We start from the raw sequence: 15,306 nt of genomic DNA, 5'->3' as shown, positions 1-15,306 counted from the left end.
CAGAAGAGGATGAGGAATGCAAATTGTGTCTGAAATCTGATGAAAAGTTAGGAAATATAGGATGAAGTCAGAAAGCTCTTGCACATATGAAGAAAAAGACACTTTTTCACTTAAAATAAAATGCACACTCAAAACTTATTATCTTAAAATAGAAAAAATTCATTAGAAAGAAGAAAAGAATTTTAGGAAATTCACACTCCAGAGAAGCATTACCTAAAAATGTTAACAAGATCTGGCAGGGCTAGATGAAAGAGAAGATGGCACATGTCACATGTCACTCACTCAACTATAAAAATCAAAGTTCTGATGTCAGCTTCTATCCCTCCAGAAAAAAGACCCATTCATGGCACAAAACCAGGCTAAGTTATGCCAACCTGAACCAATCAACCAAATATAGATTTACATATTAAGCAACTGAGGGAATTGAGAAGGATTTAAAAGGATTGGAATAAAATTTTTCCTTAATTGATAAACCATCTCACTCTAATTAAGCTTCTCTAATTATGGATTGATAAGTCCTGGGTAAACTTCTAGTAAATCCAAATACAAAAAATACAACATAGTTTTTCTAGTCAGGGCAATAAAATATAGGAGTCAAGCTGTGCATCTCTCCATAACCAAAAGAAACATTTGGGAAAACAAAATCCAAATTTATTATGTAGTAATTATTCAAATTTTCTATGCACCATGAAAATTATTCCTAATTATCAATTTCAGTCCCTAAGGTCACCCATCTCAGTTCTTACAACCTTCTGAACAGTTTCTGGATTCCCTGCTTTATCTCCTTGGTTCTCACACCATAAACAATAGGGTTCAGAGCTGGGGGGATGAGGTGATGCAGGATGTTGAGCAAGATGGGGACATCCAGGGGAATTCGCTTTCTGGCTAAGTTAGTGATGACCAGAACCAGCAGTACTGTGCTGAAGAAGAGGATGAGGATGAAGTGGGAACCACAGGTACCTAGAGCTTTGGCCATAGCTCCCTCAGCCTTGATCCTGAGCACAGCTTTCAGGATAAAGGAGTAGGAGAGAACAATGAAGATGAGGTCAGAGCCCAGCAGTGTCCAGCCTGCCACAAACTGGTAAAGCTGATTGAAGGTGATATCATCACAAGAGAGTCTGGACACAGCCATGTTAGTGCAAATACAGTTCTTAATAATGTTTCTTGCACAGTATCTGAGTCTGGAAGAAAGAACAGGTATAGGCATGGTAAGAAGGCAGTTCCGGGCCACAACAAAGATGGCAGCCCTAGCCACAAATTGTTCCGTGATGATGGATGGGTACCGCAGAGGGTGGCAGATGGCCACATAGCGGTCATAGGCCATGACCATAAATGTGCAGGACTCCATGGTCAGGAAACTGTTCATGATGAACATCTGCAGGAAGCAGGCAGAGAAGCTAATGGACCTGAGGTCAAACCAGAAGATGGCCAGGACCTTGGGAATGACAGCAAGGCAGAGCACGATGTCCAGCAGGGAGAGGAGGCTGAGCAGGTAGTACATGGGCTCGTGCAGAGAGGCCTCCAGCCAGATGGTGATCAGAAGTGTGGCGTTGGCTCCCATGGCCAGGAGGAAGAGGAAGCTGAGGGGCAGGGAGAGCCAGTGCTGCCAACTCTGGTAGTTAGGGAAGCAGATGAGGAAGAATTCAGAGACTGGATTGGAGGAGTTGTTGCTTAGTGATGCCATGTGTTATATCCAGATCAGAACAGACACTTCAATAAACCCTGGAGGGTCAGAGAGAATAAATCCATCCAAATAATAGGAATATCTATAGGGAAATAACTTTTTCCAAATAACTACTGAAAATAATCATAGGTAAACACCTAGTTTTTTTTTATAATTATAAACCCATTCATTCTGTTAAAAATCCTTATTAGTAGAATGACCGTATTTCTTGGTTTATCCAAGATAATTCCCATTTATTCCTTTTCACTCTTAATAGTTTCCTTATTTGGTTGGTAAATGACGTGATTGTCTTGCCTTTAAAAAAAATATCCTTGTATTTCCAATTTTACATGTGAGGAATCAAAGGCAAAGGTAGGTAAAGCCATTTTATTAAAATCACAGTGGTGAAGCCATGGCCTAAAACCATGAAGTCTGGATCCACAGCTGAAGCTCTCAGCCACTACTTTTTTCTGCCCAGATAAACAAAAATACTTATGCATTCCCTGCTGCTACAGCAAATCAGCCACAGGCCCCACAAAAATGCCTGACTCTCATCCTCCAATAAAGGACTTCACCGGCAAAGGAAAAATCAGGACTAAGCTGGTCACCAGAGAATATTTAAAGACTTTACTGGAGTTATGGCTATCATTTTTGTATAGGAAACCAGGCCTTGAGGAGATTAAAAAAAAAAAAAGAATTGACTTTAGTTAAGTGGGAAAAACCACCTCCTAATGTCTTGGGCAGGAAGTTAGGAAGTTAAAAGGAGGCAGAGAAGTTTCTGGTGTCAGCAATTTTGGTGCAACGGTAATAATTCCAAGGGTACGGGATAGCAACTGTTGTCTTTATCTCACTCCATCTGGATTCTCCATCACTCACAAACCCAGGCAAAATACGTACCCATGGTTTCCTCTGGCCAGGATCACCATGACCAGTTATAAACAAATTTAAGATGCTTAGGAGCTAACCTTTCATATGGTTGTCATTCTAAGGCTTATCTCAGAACACCATTTGATATTAGGCAAAGCATGAGGTCCAGCTGGGAGAGGAGGCAGAATAGGGCTATTACAGGCAGGCCTTCAGCAGATGGTGATTAGGAGAGGGGCACACAGGAGGGCATTCACAAAGACACTATCTTGGGTTGAATTGTGCCCCCCATAAATACATGTTCAAACCTAACCCTGAGTCCAATAAATGTGGCCCTGTTGGAAATAGGATTAATTAAGACGAGGCCAAACTGAATGAGGGTAGACCTTCATCCAGTGTGACTGGCATCCTTATAAGAAAGTGAGAATTGGACACAGATCCACAACACCATGAGTAGACCATGTAAAGATGGAGGAGGCAGAGGGATGCATCTCCAAGCCAAGGAAAACAAGGATTGCTAGCAAACATCAGAAGCTAGGAGAGGAAAGGAAGGATTCTCCCCTACAGGTCTTGGATGAAGCATGACCCTGCTAACAATTCGATTTCTTACTTTTATCCTCCAGAACTGTAAGACAATTATTCCAAGTCACCCAATTTTGTGATGCTTTTTTACGGCAGTCTTAGGAAACTGACACAGATGCTCTATTTTCTTTAATGCTTTGAAAAAGCCAGCCTCAGCCAGTTTTTATCAATAACTGCAATGATCCTAATGGGTGCTGCATCCTTCTAGATTCTGCTTTCCTTTCTATTCTGGGAGAGTGAAAGATTGTTCCTGAAAAATGAGAGGTAAGTGTGAATGTTTGTAGACAGATTTAGAGCTTGAAGGAAATAAATTTGCCCTTCTGTTTTGCTTAATAAACTATCATTTTCCATATAGTCTGTAGCAGAGCTGCCCAAAAGAAATAAAATGCAAGCCACATATGTAGTTTTAAACTTATAGTAGCCACATTTAAAAAGTAAAAGGAAGCAGGTGAAATTAATTTAACAATATATATTATTTGTCAATGTATGCAAAATATATCACTTTAACATATAATAAATATTTTAAATTGTTTAAAGCTATTCTCTATCCTTTTTTTTAACTAAGTCTCTGAAATCAGATGCATATTTTATACTCATAGCACAATGCAATTCAGACTAGCCACATTTCAAATGCTCAGTAGCCATATGGCTAATGGCTACTGTATTAGACAGCACAGATCTATAGTTGGGGAGACTTTACACCCCTCCTTTTAGTTTGCTTAATCTATGGGGGTTTTTTTTTAATGTTATTTTATTTATTCATCTATGAGTTTAATCATGGTGCTGTCCACATAACAGCTGACAGTTCTTGGGTCATATACGGGAACTTTTTTCATTTGGTTCAATTTCCTGGTCAGTTCAACATTACAGTTTTTATTTTCTTTTTCAATACTCCTCAGTCAATGTTCCCTATGGTACCCTTTAGTAGATTGATCTTTCAGACTCCAGTAGGAGAATAATTCATTAAAGAGAAAGAAATCAATGCTTTCAGAGTTTTCAGTTTAAGTCAACACAGAAGTCTCTACCAAAGACTTGGGCTTTCTGGCAGCCCCACCTCCTTGACTCATATTAGATATCCCTCTTCCTCCTACTCCTACCTTAAACCAGTGACTTTTTTCATTGTTTTGACCCAATTTTACTATTTAGTAAAGAATACCAAAATTTCTAGACCTCTCCAAGTGCGGTAGTAGGAACACATAAGATACATTTGGAAACCAGAACTGGGTACTCCTAACAAAAATTGGGAAAGAGCTGAGCTTCAAAAGGAAGAATCAGAATAAGAAAATAACCCTAGGCTAAGTGTCAGACATAAGTCCAGATAGAAACCTATTTAACCTATTAGTCAAACCATACGAACTTACCTCTGTCCAGATTCCAGTTACCTTAAAGAGATTAATCTATATCTGCAAAGTCATCTGTTATGTTTCTAGTTGATTGTTGTGTTGGTTAGAAGGGTTTTTTTCCCCTGGATCAATGAGCCAAAGATAAAAAAAAATTATTCTATACCCAGTCTGAAGTCTTCTGGGGAGCAGAGTGGCTTGAGCAATGGAAAGGGTACTCTGTCCCAGTCGGAGAAGCAGGAAAGAGCATTGGGAGTCCAGGAAGGATGAGACAGAAAGTCTAGGAAAGATTAATCAAGGCACCTGGGTTTACTGATGCTATCTCATCTGGTGCTTCCAAGTAAATCTTTTCTAGGAGGGACTGAATCATAGTTGAAAACATAAACCCACTGAGGATCTCCTGGTCTCTGCCTTCTATAGGCAAAAATGAAGTTGTATATTTAATCCAGTAATCCTTACTCTAAAGATCTTGGCTTTTCTAAGAGGGCTTAATACAGCCACACTAAAAAACATTGCTCCATAGGAAAGCAGGGATGCATCCAATTTGGAGATTCTGTCAGTATGTGAACCTGAAACACCAGACCTGCTGTAGTCCTGCCAGGAGAATTTTCCTTCTACTTATATTGGATACCTTGGTCCCTACAGGCCTCATTGTCTTCCTCTTCATAATTTTCCTGGTCCCAACTCAAATCTTCCAGCTCAAGGAAGCTGTATGGTACTGCTACTATTTATGACTGCTTACTGTACCATCTGGTCCAGGCCTTCAGAGGATCCAGCGGGTGTTTTATGGCCTTAAGCTCCACCGTCTCCCTACGCACCCTACAGCCCATTAGGGCTAAGGCCGTTTTAGTCATCTGGACTTGGATGTAAGGTCCATTCTTCAGGACGGGAGAATACACAGAAGACAACATTCAATATGGGGGTAGAGTGAGTAGGGAGATCATTGAGGAAAATCAGGGACACTTGGGAAATCTCAGTAAAGAGCATATACTTTAAAAAACATTTTTAGACTTATGAAAGAGGGAACTTTATATCATGTATTTGATATAATCTTGGAAAACTTGTGCTTAAAGTATTTCATATTACCCATAAACTAGGGTGATTTCATCATGACCAATGTACAAAAAGAGTCCATAAAGCACAACATGGTATTGTTGATAGAAGTAGGATGACCGAATACCTAAAAGTAACTTGTTTCTCTCCCTGTTGCTAGGATACAAAGAAAAAAATTGTATGTAAATCAGAAGGTAATGAGATGCAACCCTCTCTTTGTACCAAATTCCACTTTTGGTGGTCAAGAATATCCTGTTGAAGCAATGAAGTAGCTTCAACCGGTTGGCCGGACCTGCACAGAATCATCCCCTTGCTGTCCTCACTTCAACTTTCTTAATTAACATAGTAAAATTCCCACTCAGGGCTGGAGTTGTCTGCCCCTTTCTTGATCACGCAATGTATGTCAAAGTATAATTTCCTGAACCTACTAATCATACAATTATATAACCAGCTATGTGTGTTCATCCATATGCATAAAAACTAATGCATAAACAAAGCAAATGCTAAGTAGTAACTTGGGTATTTAAGCAAGAGTGAAACTGCAGCACAGGGAGTCAGGTCTGAGTCACTTAGACTGGCCTTGGCTCCTTACCTCTGCAGACGTAATAAATGTGAGTTTGCCTAACTCTCATGTTGAAGTTTTCTTCATGCCATCCCTGGTTATCCATAAAGGCCCTGGTTTGAGGCCTAACATTGTCATATCATATCCCTTATTACCCACAGTGCAGTAGTAAGGGATATGATAAGACACAGATGTGTGTAGCAGTTTGATATGGTTATGAATTCCAAAAATAAATATTGGATTATGTTTGTAATCTGGTCTGTACCTGGATGTGATTAAGTTATGATTAGGGCTTTGACTGGGCCACATCATTAGGACACTAAGTCCCCACCCTTTAGTGGGTGGGGACTCACAGGTAAAGGCATGGCAAAGGACAGAGTTGAGGGTTGTTGATGTTGGAGTTTTGATGTTGGAGTTTGATGCTGAAGCTTTAAGCAAGAGCTCCAGGAAGTATGGTCACAGAGGAAAGAGGAGCAAGCCCCAGGTAGAAAGAAACCCAGATCCCAGAGAGAAGCAAGACCCTGGAAAAGAGGAACCCAGGAAACCTGAACACTTGCAGATGTCAGCAGCCATCTTGCTCCAATATGTGAAAATAGACTTTGGTGAGGGAAGTTAACGTATGCTTTATGGCCTGGTATCTGTAAGCTCCTACCCCAAATAAATACCCTTTATAAAAACTAACCAATTTCTTGTATTTTGCATCAGCACCCCTTTGGCTGGCTAATACAGTGAGTAAAACATTTATTGCTAAAGATAGGAGATTATAAGAGCATAAAATAAAAATTTGACTCAGTCACTAGGCAAGTATAGGCTTCACCTGAATGTGTGCAGTGGTAGAAAAGGGGAAATGCCTTAGAAATCTTCTGGGACCAGCAGTGGGAATGTCAGAGTTAGAGAGGACACTCACTTCTCTCATGTCACATGGTCTGAGTTCTAGGCCTGCGACTGCAATTGTATATTACAAATAATGGTGGCTTGACTGTGTAAGATGCTATCTCTATTCCATTGAACTTGTCTCTATGTCTTCCTAAAGGTACCTTGGGTTGAATATCAGCTTCACTTCATATGGCCAAGCTAGGATTAACTGCAATAATACCCCTTGACTACTGAAAGAGATTGTCTTATTATGCTTTACCCATCCAACCCGACCACCAATCCTGGTAATTGACAAAAGGAGAGACCCCAGGAAGGTTCCTGCTGCTCCTGATTTATGTTATGTTAGTATGCCTAAACCAGAGACACTACAGAACTTCTGGAAGTTTCTATTGAAAACACTTCAGAACAAGAGAATAATAGCTTAGAACCTTCTCTCAGATAAGGTGGCAAGTCATATCTGATTCTGAGAGAAACTACAGGATCATTCTACCCTAAGAAGAAAAATTGGACTGAAGTAAGGACTTCATTGGATGATCTGAGATGTGGAGGCGTTTTCGGGACGTGGAGTTGTCCTGGATAGTGCTTCACGGACAATTACGGGACATTATAGATCCCCCCAGGGCCCACTGGATGGAACGTGAGAGAGTCTGGGCTATGATGTGGACCATTGACTATGGGGTGCAGTGATGCTCAGAGATGAACTTACCAGGTGCAATGGATGTGTCATGATGATGGGAGAGAGTGTTGCTGTGGGGGGAGTGGGGGGCGGGGGCAGTGGGGTTGAATGGGACCTCATATTTTTCATAATGTAATTTTAAATAATTAATTAATTAATTAATTAAAAAAAAATAAAAGCTAAAAAAAAAAAAAGATGTGATACACAGTTTGTGGGTTCTGTTTATTACTTTGGTTCTTTTACAGTTAACCTGAGTATGATATTATCTTTGAACTGCACAGGGCAGGGGTTGCAAAGCAGATGAGCATCTGTGCAGTGGGTGGCTATGAATCAAGATGATATTTTATCATATCTGCCTGGGTCTGATGAAAGCAGATTTCAGTTTCCCCCTAGTATGTCAGAGCCTGCTTTGCTCCCTCAGCTATACCAACTGGGCATGTGGAGAGTGTATTTCTGAGGCAAGTGTCATTGGAAGTCAGCCTCAAAGGAAGTGAGCACAGGGATGATACTGTAGCCATCTACCACCATGAGTCCCCTTTTGGGTTCCAGAAAGGATGCTTTTGGGAAACCCTGTGGCATATCCAGACTGAATTATGCATAGGAACTGTTCATAGGAGTAGACCATTCTCAATAGTTTTGGGTTTTGGAGTGATAGACCTCACTTAAGCAAGAGGGTTTTTCAATAAAATGAACTAGTAATAAAGATGACAGTAAGGACTGAGGAGGACTCAAATGGCAAGGATGCCTTCTAGCCCAAGGTATATGGGATATGGGGTAATGACCCACCTCTTATTCAGAGGACAAGAAGGAAAGCAGTGTGCCTAGAAAATAACAACATTCATTTAATATGTATTTACACATTTAAGGGCCTATACAAAAAACTTTTCATGATTATTCACTTTTCAGCAAAACAGCAGGAAATAAGGGTCATTGTTAGCATTTTAAAGGTAAGAAAACCAAGATCCCAAAAGTTTAAACAAAATACATAAAATCTGAGTAGCCAAATATAGACAAATGGTTTTAGCTTAGGTTTAAATTGCAATTATCCTGGGAAACGGACTTTGGCCCAGTGGTTAGGGTGTCCATCTACCACATGGGAGGTCCGCGGTTCAGGCCCCGGGCCTCCTTGACACATGTGGAGCTGGCCCGTGCGCAGTGCTGATGCGCGCAAGGAGTGCCCTGCTACACAGGGGTGTCCCCCGCGTAGGGAAGCCCCACGCGCAAGGAGTGCACCCATAAGGAGAGCCGCCCAGCGCGAAGGAGAATGCAGCCTGCCCAGGAATGGCGCCGCCCACACTTCCCGAGCCACTGACGACAACAGAAGCGGACAAAGAAACAAGACGCAGCAAAAAGACACAGAAAAACAGACAACCGGGGGAGGGGAGGGGAATTAAATAAATAAAAATAAATCTAAAAAAAAATAAAAAAAATAAATAAATTGCAATTATCCAGATTCTTACTCCAATTCTACCAGTCTAAACATAAGATTCCATTTAGCGATAGCTAAAAGTAAGGCACTGTGTTAGCTACTATAACATAACATAACAAAAGATTTGATCATTGTCCCCAAGTAGTTTTTGAAGGAAGGGAGAGACAAAATAAGCATTTATAAAACGTTCCATCTTTTTCAAAGCATTTTTTTTCAAATTTCTCTATAAAATGAACTGTAAAATCAACTATTTGGAATAAAAAAGATAAATATAACCCTTTCTCAAACTAAAGAAGCTTATAACAGTGTCAGAGAAAGACATACAACTATTCAAGATTCCAAAGTAATTCCAGGTGAGAGAATTGAAGAAGGCCTCCTGTAGGAGGTGGCATTTTAATTACCAGGGAAAAAAGATGGAATTTGACAAATGATGATACCAGTAAAAGAAGGTTGGTGTGGAAATGATCAAATGATTAAAGACAGACAGTAAAACATGTATAGGGAATATTCAGGAAATAGAGAGCAACCCATTTTGCCTGCAATGTTAGGGAAAATGAAAATTGCTTGATACAGGTGTAAACAATAAGCGTTAGGACATAGACCCTCTGTAATACAAAAGGAGGGGATCAGTGCTATAACATATAAGATTTTAAAAAATACTCTAGACGTTGCAATGATGGGTACAGGCCATTAAAGTTGTGTGGGGCAAAGTATAAACTATAATGTAAACTATAGTCCTTGGCTACTACAATGCTTCAATATGTGTTCATCTATTGTAACAAATGTACCACACTAATGAAAGGTGTTGTTAATGGGGCAAAGTGTGAGAAGGGAGTGAGTGGGGTATATGGGAATCTACTATATTTTTGATGCAGCATTTATGTAATCTAGAGCTTCTTTAATAATTAAAAAATTTTTTAAATACTTCAGTTTTAATACAAGTTATTCAGCAAAGTTAAGCTTCAATAGAGAAGAAGCCAGAATAGTACTAGTGGGGAATTTTCTCAAGTGATGCTTGGAAAAATGATAGACTTGAAGGTCTTACTTTTCATTCCCAAAAGAGATAGGTTGCTATGATAAAATATTCCTTGGAAATATTGGACTAATGTACATCATGATTAGGAAGGGTGTTACAAAATAGTGAAACATACTTATCCATGAAAACCAAACCCTGGAGTCCCCATCTGGAAAACTATAAATTGTTTTACCAGCCATAGCACAGGAGGAAGGCTGAGGCAAACAGGGCAGTAGAAGGAATTAATAGGAAAGCACATTTGTACCTAGGATGGGTGGGACAAAGTAAAATAGAGAAAATGACTGAAATTTGACTGAAAGTTCTAGGTTCAATATAGTCAAGTAAGAGGGATAAAGCAAAGATTATAAAGCCATGAAGATGAGGATAATGAAGAAAGAAACATATAATACTTCACAAAATACAGCTTCTTCATCCCCCAGTAAAAACCCCTATTAAGTAGTCAACCTCCTTTAAAAACAATGAAGAAAGAAAAATTTAGTAGAAAAAAGGAATAACATAAAATGCACCACCAGAGAGATGACACGATGTGAAAATTTTAACAGCATCTGGGAGGATCTTTGGACCCTGTACGTGTCAGCTGTGGATGCCAAAGAAGAGAGCTGGGATATCCGGGTAAAGCACTCAATTTTAGGAGCTGAAGTTCTGGGTCAATGTCTCCATTTCAGCCCAAGCAATCCTTTCAAGGCACAAAAGTCAGGCAGCACTTTGCCAGTTTGGATCAGGAAAGACAAGAGACATCTATCTCTTTTGCAAGTTGGAAAACAGGCAAATCATTTTGACATCATATAAAATTTGTTTCTTCCATGGTCAAATACTCCTACTCTAATCCAATTCCGTTTGACTAAAACTTGGAAAGACCCTCAGAGATTAGATCAGGGAAAATTCCCAGGTAACCAGAGATTCCAGGTAAGAGAAGATTCCTTTGATATAATGGGAAACAAAGGTTCACAAATGAATGTCCTCCCCTTTTTTAGGAAAAAATAGAATTGGTGCTCATTCCAGGATTAAACAGTTAAATTTTCTTTCTATCATAAAAATAATTCCATATTTTTATTAACAATTCCAGTGGTGTGTCTGATCCATTTACCTCTTACAACCTCCTTAGCAGTTTTTGTATTCCCTGCTTTATCTCCTTGGTTCTCACACCATAAACAATAGGGTTCAGAGCCGGGGGGACAAGGTGATGGAGGATGTTGAGCAAGATGGGGACATCCGGGGGAATTTGCTTTCTGGCTAAGTTAGTGATGACCAGAACCAGCAGCACTGTGCTGAAGAAGAGGATGAGGATGAAATGAGAACCACATGTGCTCAGGGCCTTGGCCATAGCTCCCTCAGCCTTGATCCTGAGCACAGCTTTCAGGATAAAGGAGTAGGAGAGAACAATGAGGATGAGGTCAGAGCCCAGCAGCGTCCAGCCTGCTATGAACTGGTAAAGCCGATTGAAGGTGATGTTGTCACAAGAGAGCTTGGACACAGACAGGTTAGTGCAGATGCAGTTCTTTATTATGTTCTCTGCACAGTATCTGAGTCTGGCAGACAGAATGGGAACTGGAAGAGAAAACAGGGAATTTCGGGCCACAACAAAGATGGCAGCCCTAGCCACGAATTGTTCCGTGATGATGGATGGGTACCGCAGAGGGTGGCAGATGGCCACATAGCGGTCATAGGCCATGACCATAAATGTGCAGGACTCCATGGTCAGGAAACTGTTCATGATGAACATCTGCAGGAAGCAGGCAGAGAAGCTGATGGACCTGAGGTCAAACCAGAAGATGGCCAGGACCTTGGGGATGACGGTGAGGCAGAGCACGATGTCCAGCAGGGAGAGGAGGCTGAGCAGGTAGTACATGGGCTCGTGCAGAGAGGCCTCCAGCCAGATGGTGATCAGAAGTGTGGCGTTGGCTCCCATGGCCAGGAGGAAGAGGAGGCTGAGGGGCAGGGAGAGCCAGTGCTGCCAACTCTGGTAGTTAGGGAAGCAGTTGAGAAGGAATTCAGTGGCCAGAGTAGAAGAAATATTGCTGAGTATTGCCATGTAATTTATCCTGATTGAGATAAAAATCCAGAATACCTTAAAATATAGGGTAGTAATATATCAACACAGAAATATATCACCTAGATGCATTGCAATTGAGATTTTCATTTGGGCACTGAGAAAAGTCCAATAAATCTTTAAAATTATAACAATATCAATAATGAAGAAAATAACCACAACAATAGTAACAATAATTAATTGAGCTTTTCTCATATGCCAGGTTCATTTCATCATTTTTTAAAACACTAAATGGTAATTAGTATTGTTATCCTAATTTTGCGGATAATGAAAGGAAGACAAAAGGGCACAGAGTCGTTTGATCAAGATTAGAAAGCCAGTAAGTGATGAAGCCAGAACTGTATACCATATTCTGACTCTAGAATCTAAGCTCTTATCCACTAAACTATTTTGCCTAGTCAAGTACAATTCCCTAAACAATCCCTCCTTTAGGAGTTTAAAAGGGATATCGTAATGGAAAGTTCTGCTTAGCTGAATCCCTTGGAGGTCCAGGAAAAGCACAGCTTTCTACCTGGTAGAATTGGACAGGGTCTGACTTCAGGATTCTTTATTTTCATTCTTTGGGAAATATTGGATGACAGCAGCCCTTGAGCTTACCTAAGGGCAATAATTTCTTCCCGTCCAAAAGGGAATTTCACTTTAGGGTGCAGTGTCCATCATCTTCTCACTGGATTACTTGCTATTGTTTCTCTTTATGAAGGTTCAAGTGTGTTTTCTTTTATTTGAGTTCTTTGGAATAGACTGAATTTCCTATTCTGATGACAGGTAGAGTGAAGCCTTGTGGATACACCAGGGAAAATATGAAAACTTGGAAGTTCTATGATTGTTCTGTAGATAGGAAAACAGAATCTTAAAGAGGGGTCCAAAAGAGGAACATATTTTGAAGCTAAAAAGGCAGGAGAAATATCTTGCTGACAAGAAAAGGAGGTGAGAGAGGCCTGATGGCTTTGGTTACTTAAGAATACCATTTGAAGTCTATAAAAGCATCTAGCTTCTCCATGCTCCCTTATTCACAAAAGAAAATTTTTCATATTGGAAATCAGGGGTACTGACCACATGGCAAAAACTGAGGGTCTTGTATTAGGTAATTTGGTAATGGGACAAAGGAGAAGAAAAACTTTGAAGTTGGATCTTCCACAGAAAAAAAATATCCATGCTGAGCCCCCAGCTTAGCATCAGAGCCAGTGTCAGTTGCCTAGAGGAGAAACGCCTTCTCCTCTGAAGTAGGAGGAGAGTATCTGTGTTCATGGGATACTTTTGCAGGTGAGAGGACAGCTATTACTGTTTCATTTTGCATAAAACCTAGTTACTTTCCAAGTGGCCTACTCTTTAGAAGGCTAAACATTTTTTCCTTTTGTTGTGTTCCATAATGGGGATCTGTCTTGCTATTAATAATCTAACTTCCAACATTCTTGGGTAATTTTGTAAGACAAATTGTTTCTGTTCCCTTTTATCAGTTTTTCTGCTTTATGCCATCCCCTAAATATGTTTCATGTTAGAAATTTCCCAAGGATTTGTTTTCCATGTTTGGGGTGGGAAGTCATATCTGTAAAGTGGAGATGTTTGACACACCCAGGACTTCCAGCCTAGGTTCCCAATAAAAGGTTCTGCTGGAGGTTCAGATAACAACTAGGCTATCCTCCTGCCCCAAGTCAAACCCTCCCCTTTCTTCCTCACTATCAACTTTGTGTTAGTGAAATTGATGTCTTAAGAATTAATTTTACAACTTAGTAAAGAACTCCTCATGGAGACAGAACATCTCAAAGATGCTAAAGAAAGCGTAACTCACTCAGAAGAGACATCTTCAAAGACTAGAACTAGGTATCTTTAAGAAAAGGATTCAAAATCATTGATATTCACTAAACAGAGAATGGAAGCTAGCTAGTGAATAGGTTTAGACCAAGAAACATGTACAGAAAGGACAGAAACCCATTTACCTTGTAGGCAAAATTGTCTATGCTTTCTTGTGGCCAAGATCCAATTATTCTAGCACAGTTTCTATACTCTAGAAATTCATCTACTTTGATTCCATTTTTTCTTTTGGTGAATACCGTATTTTCCCTTACAACTGGCAAAGAATTGAGTGGGCTAGTGCTTAGAACAGTGAGAGCAGGAAAGAACCTAGAAAGCCATGGCTGGATGGGACAGGGAGCCCAGGAGGCATATAATCAGTGTAACTGCAATTACTGATCCTGCCCACCTGTTCCATCTGGCAAGTCTCCTCCATGGGGGCTGAGGTGTATATGTGAAGATGAATTCAGTGAAGATTGATCAGCTAGCTTCTAACTGCCAGAGCAGATAATGGTGGCACTGATTTGATCCAAAGATTTTCACACTGAATAGTCCAGACATTCCAAACACAGATGATACAATACACCCTGCTGCAGGGGTGGAGAGAGGGGGGTGTAGAGGATGGGTGGGTTCCATCAATTTTCGAGTCAGGCAAACCAAGGATTCAGGAATTAAAACTAGGATAGGAACATTTACGTATCAGTGTGACCTATATTTTCATATGTGATTAGGAAAATAACCCTTAGTGTGAATCTGGGGGGAAAAGAAGGCTAGAAAACATACCCCCTTACTTTGAAAAGTCGTCTCCTTTCCAATGACCTCAAGTCCTGGATCCTCAGAGTAACTTGATCTATTTTAAAAAGTGAGCAAATAGTCAGTGCCTTCTAAGTACTAGGTCTTAATTCTAGTAGCCAAACTAGCAAATTGTGTAGATTAAGGAAAAATTATTTTACTTCCAGACAGTAATGTATTTTCAGTTTTGTTTCATAATCCCTTAATAACTGGGACCATTTTTTTCTCTGTATGTATTCTCCTCAGTGAAACAGGGCATCCTAACTCTGAGAATTGAGGGTTGGTTGTCTCTGAACTCGGATACTCCAACTTCATCAGTCAGTGAATATTCAAAAGGTGGGTCCTCGTTCTGGGTGCTAATGAATAAAGCATGGTTTCTGACCATGAAACATTGAGAGCCTGGAGAAGTCAATCAATTCTTAACTAAGCAAACTCATAATGGGAGCTCCAAATGCAGACTCTAAGAGGCTAGAGGAAGGTGTAGTCATCTTGCCTCATAGATGAATTTAGACTAGGGCAGAGAGGAAGATTCTGGATGAACAGGCACAGAGCCTTGGCCTCCTAGCCATATGAGTAGCAAGCCTTTGAACCT

General features: G+C 40.3%; 2 protein-coding genes across 2 annotated transcripts; both read right to left on the bottom strand.

Moving 5' to 3' along the window:
• Positions 1–742: 742 nt before the first annotated feature.
• On the bottom strand, positions 743–1,684 carry LOC101417491 (olfactory receptor 56A4). The gene has a single exon (XM_004466898.1). It carries the CDS (start codon positions 1,682–1,684, stop codon positions 743–745), a length of 942 nt encoding a protein of 313 aa, XP_004466955.1.
• Positions 1,685–11,171: 9,487 nt separating this feature from the next.
• LOC101417926 (olfactory receptor 56A4) lies at positions 11,172–12,113 on the bottom strand. The gene has a single exon (XM_058306413.1). It carries the CDS (start codon positions 12,111–12,113, stop codon positions 11,172–11,174), a length of 942 nt encoding a protein of 313 aa, XP_058162396.1.
• Between the last annotated feature and the right edge of the window lie 3,193 nt (positions 12,114–15,306).

This window comes from Dasypus novemcinctus, chromosome 10, assembly GCF_030445035.2.
Source record: "Dasypus novemcinctus isolate mDasNov1 chromosome 10, mDasNov1.1.hap2, whole genome shotgun sequence".
NCBI classification, from domain to species: Eukaryota; Metazoa; Chordata; class Mammalia; order Cingulata; family Dasypodidae; genus Dasypus; species Dasypus novemcinctus.
This window is presented reverse-complemented; position numbering and strand designations above follow the sequence as displayed.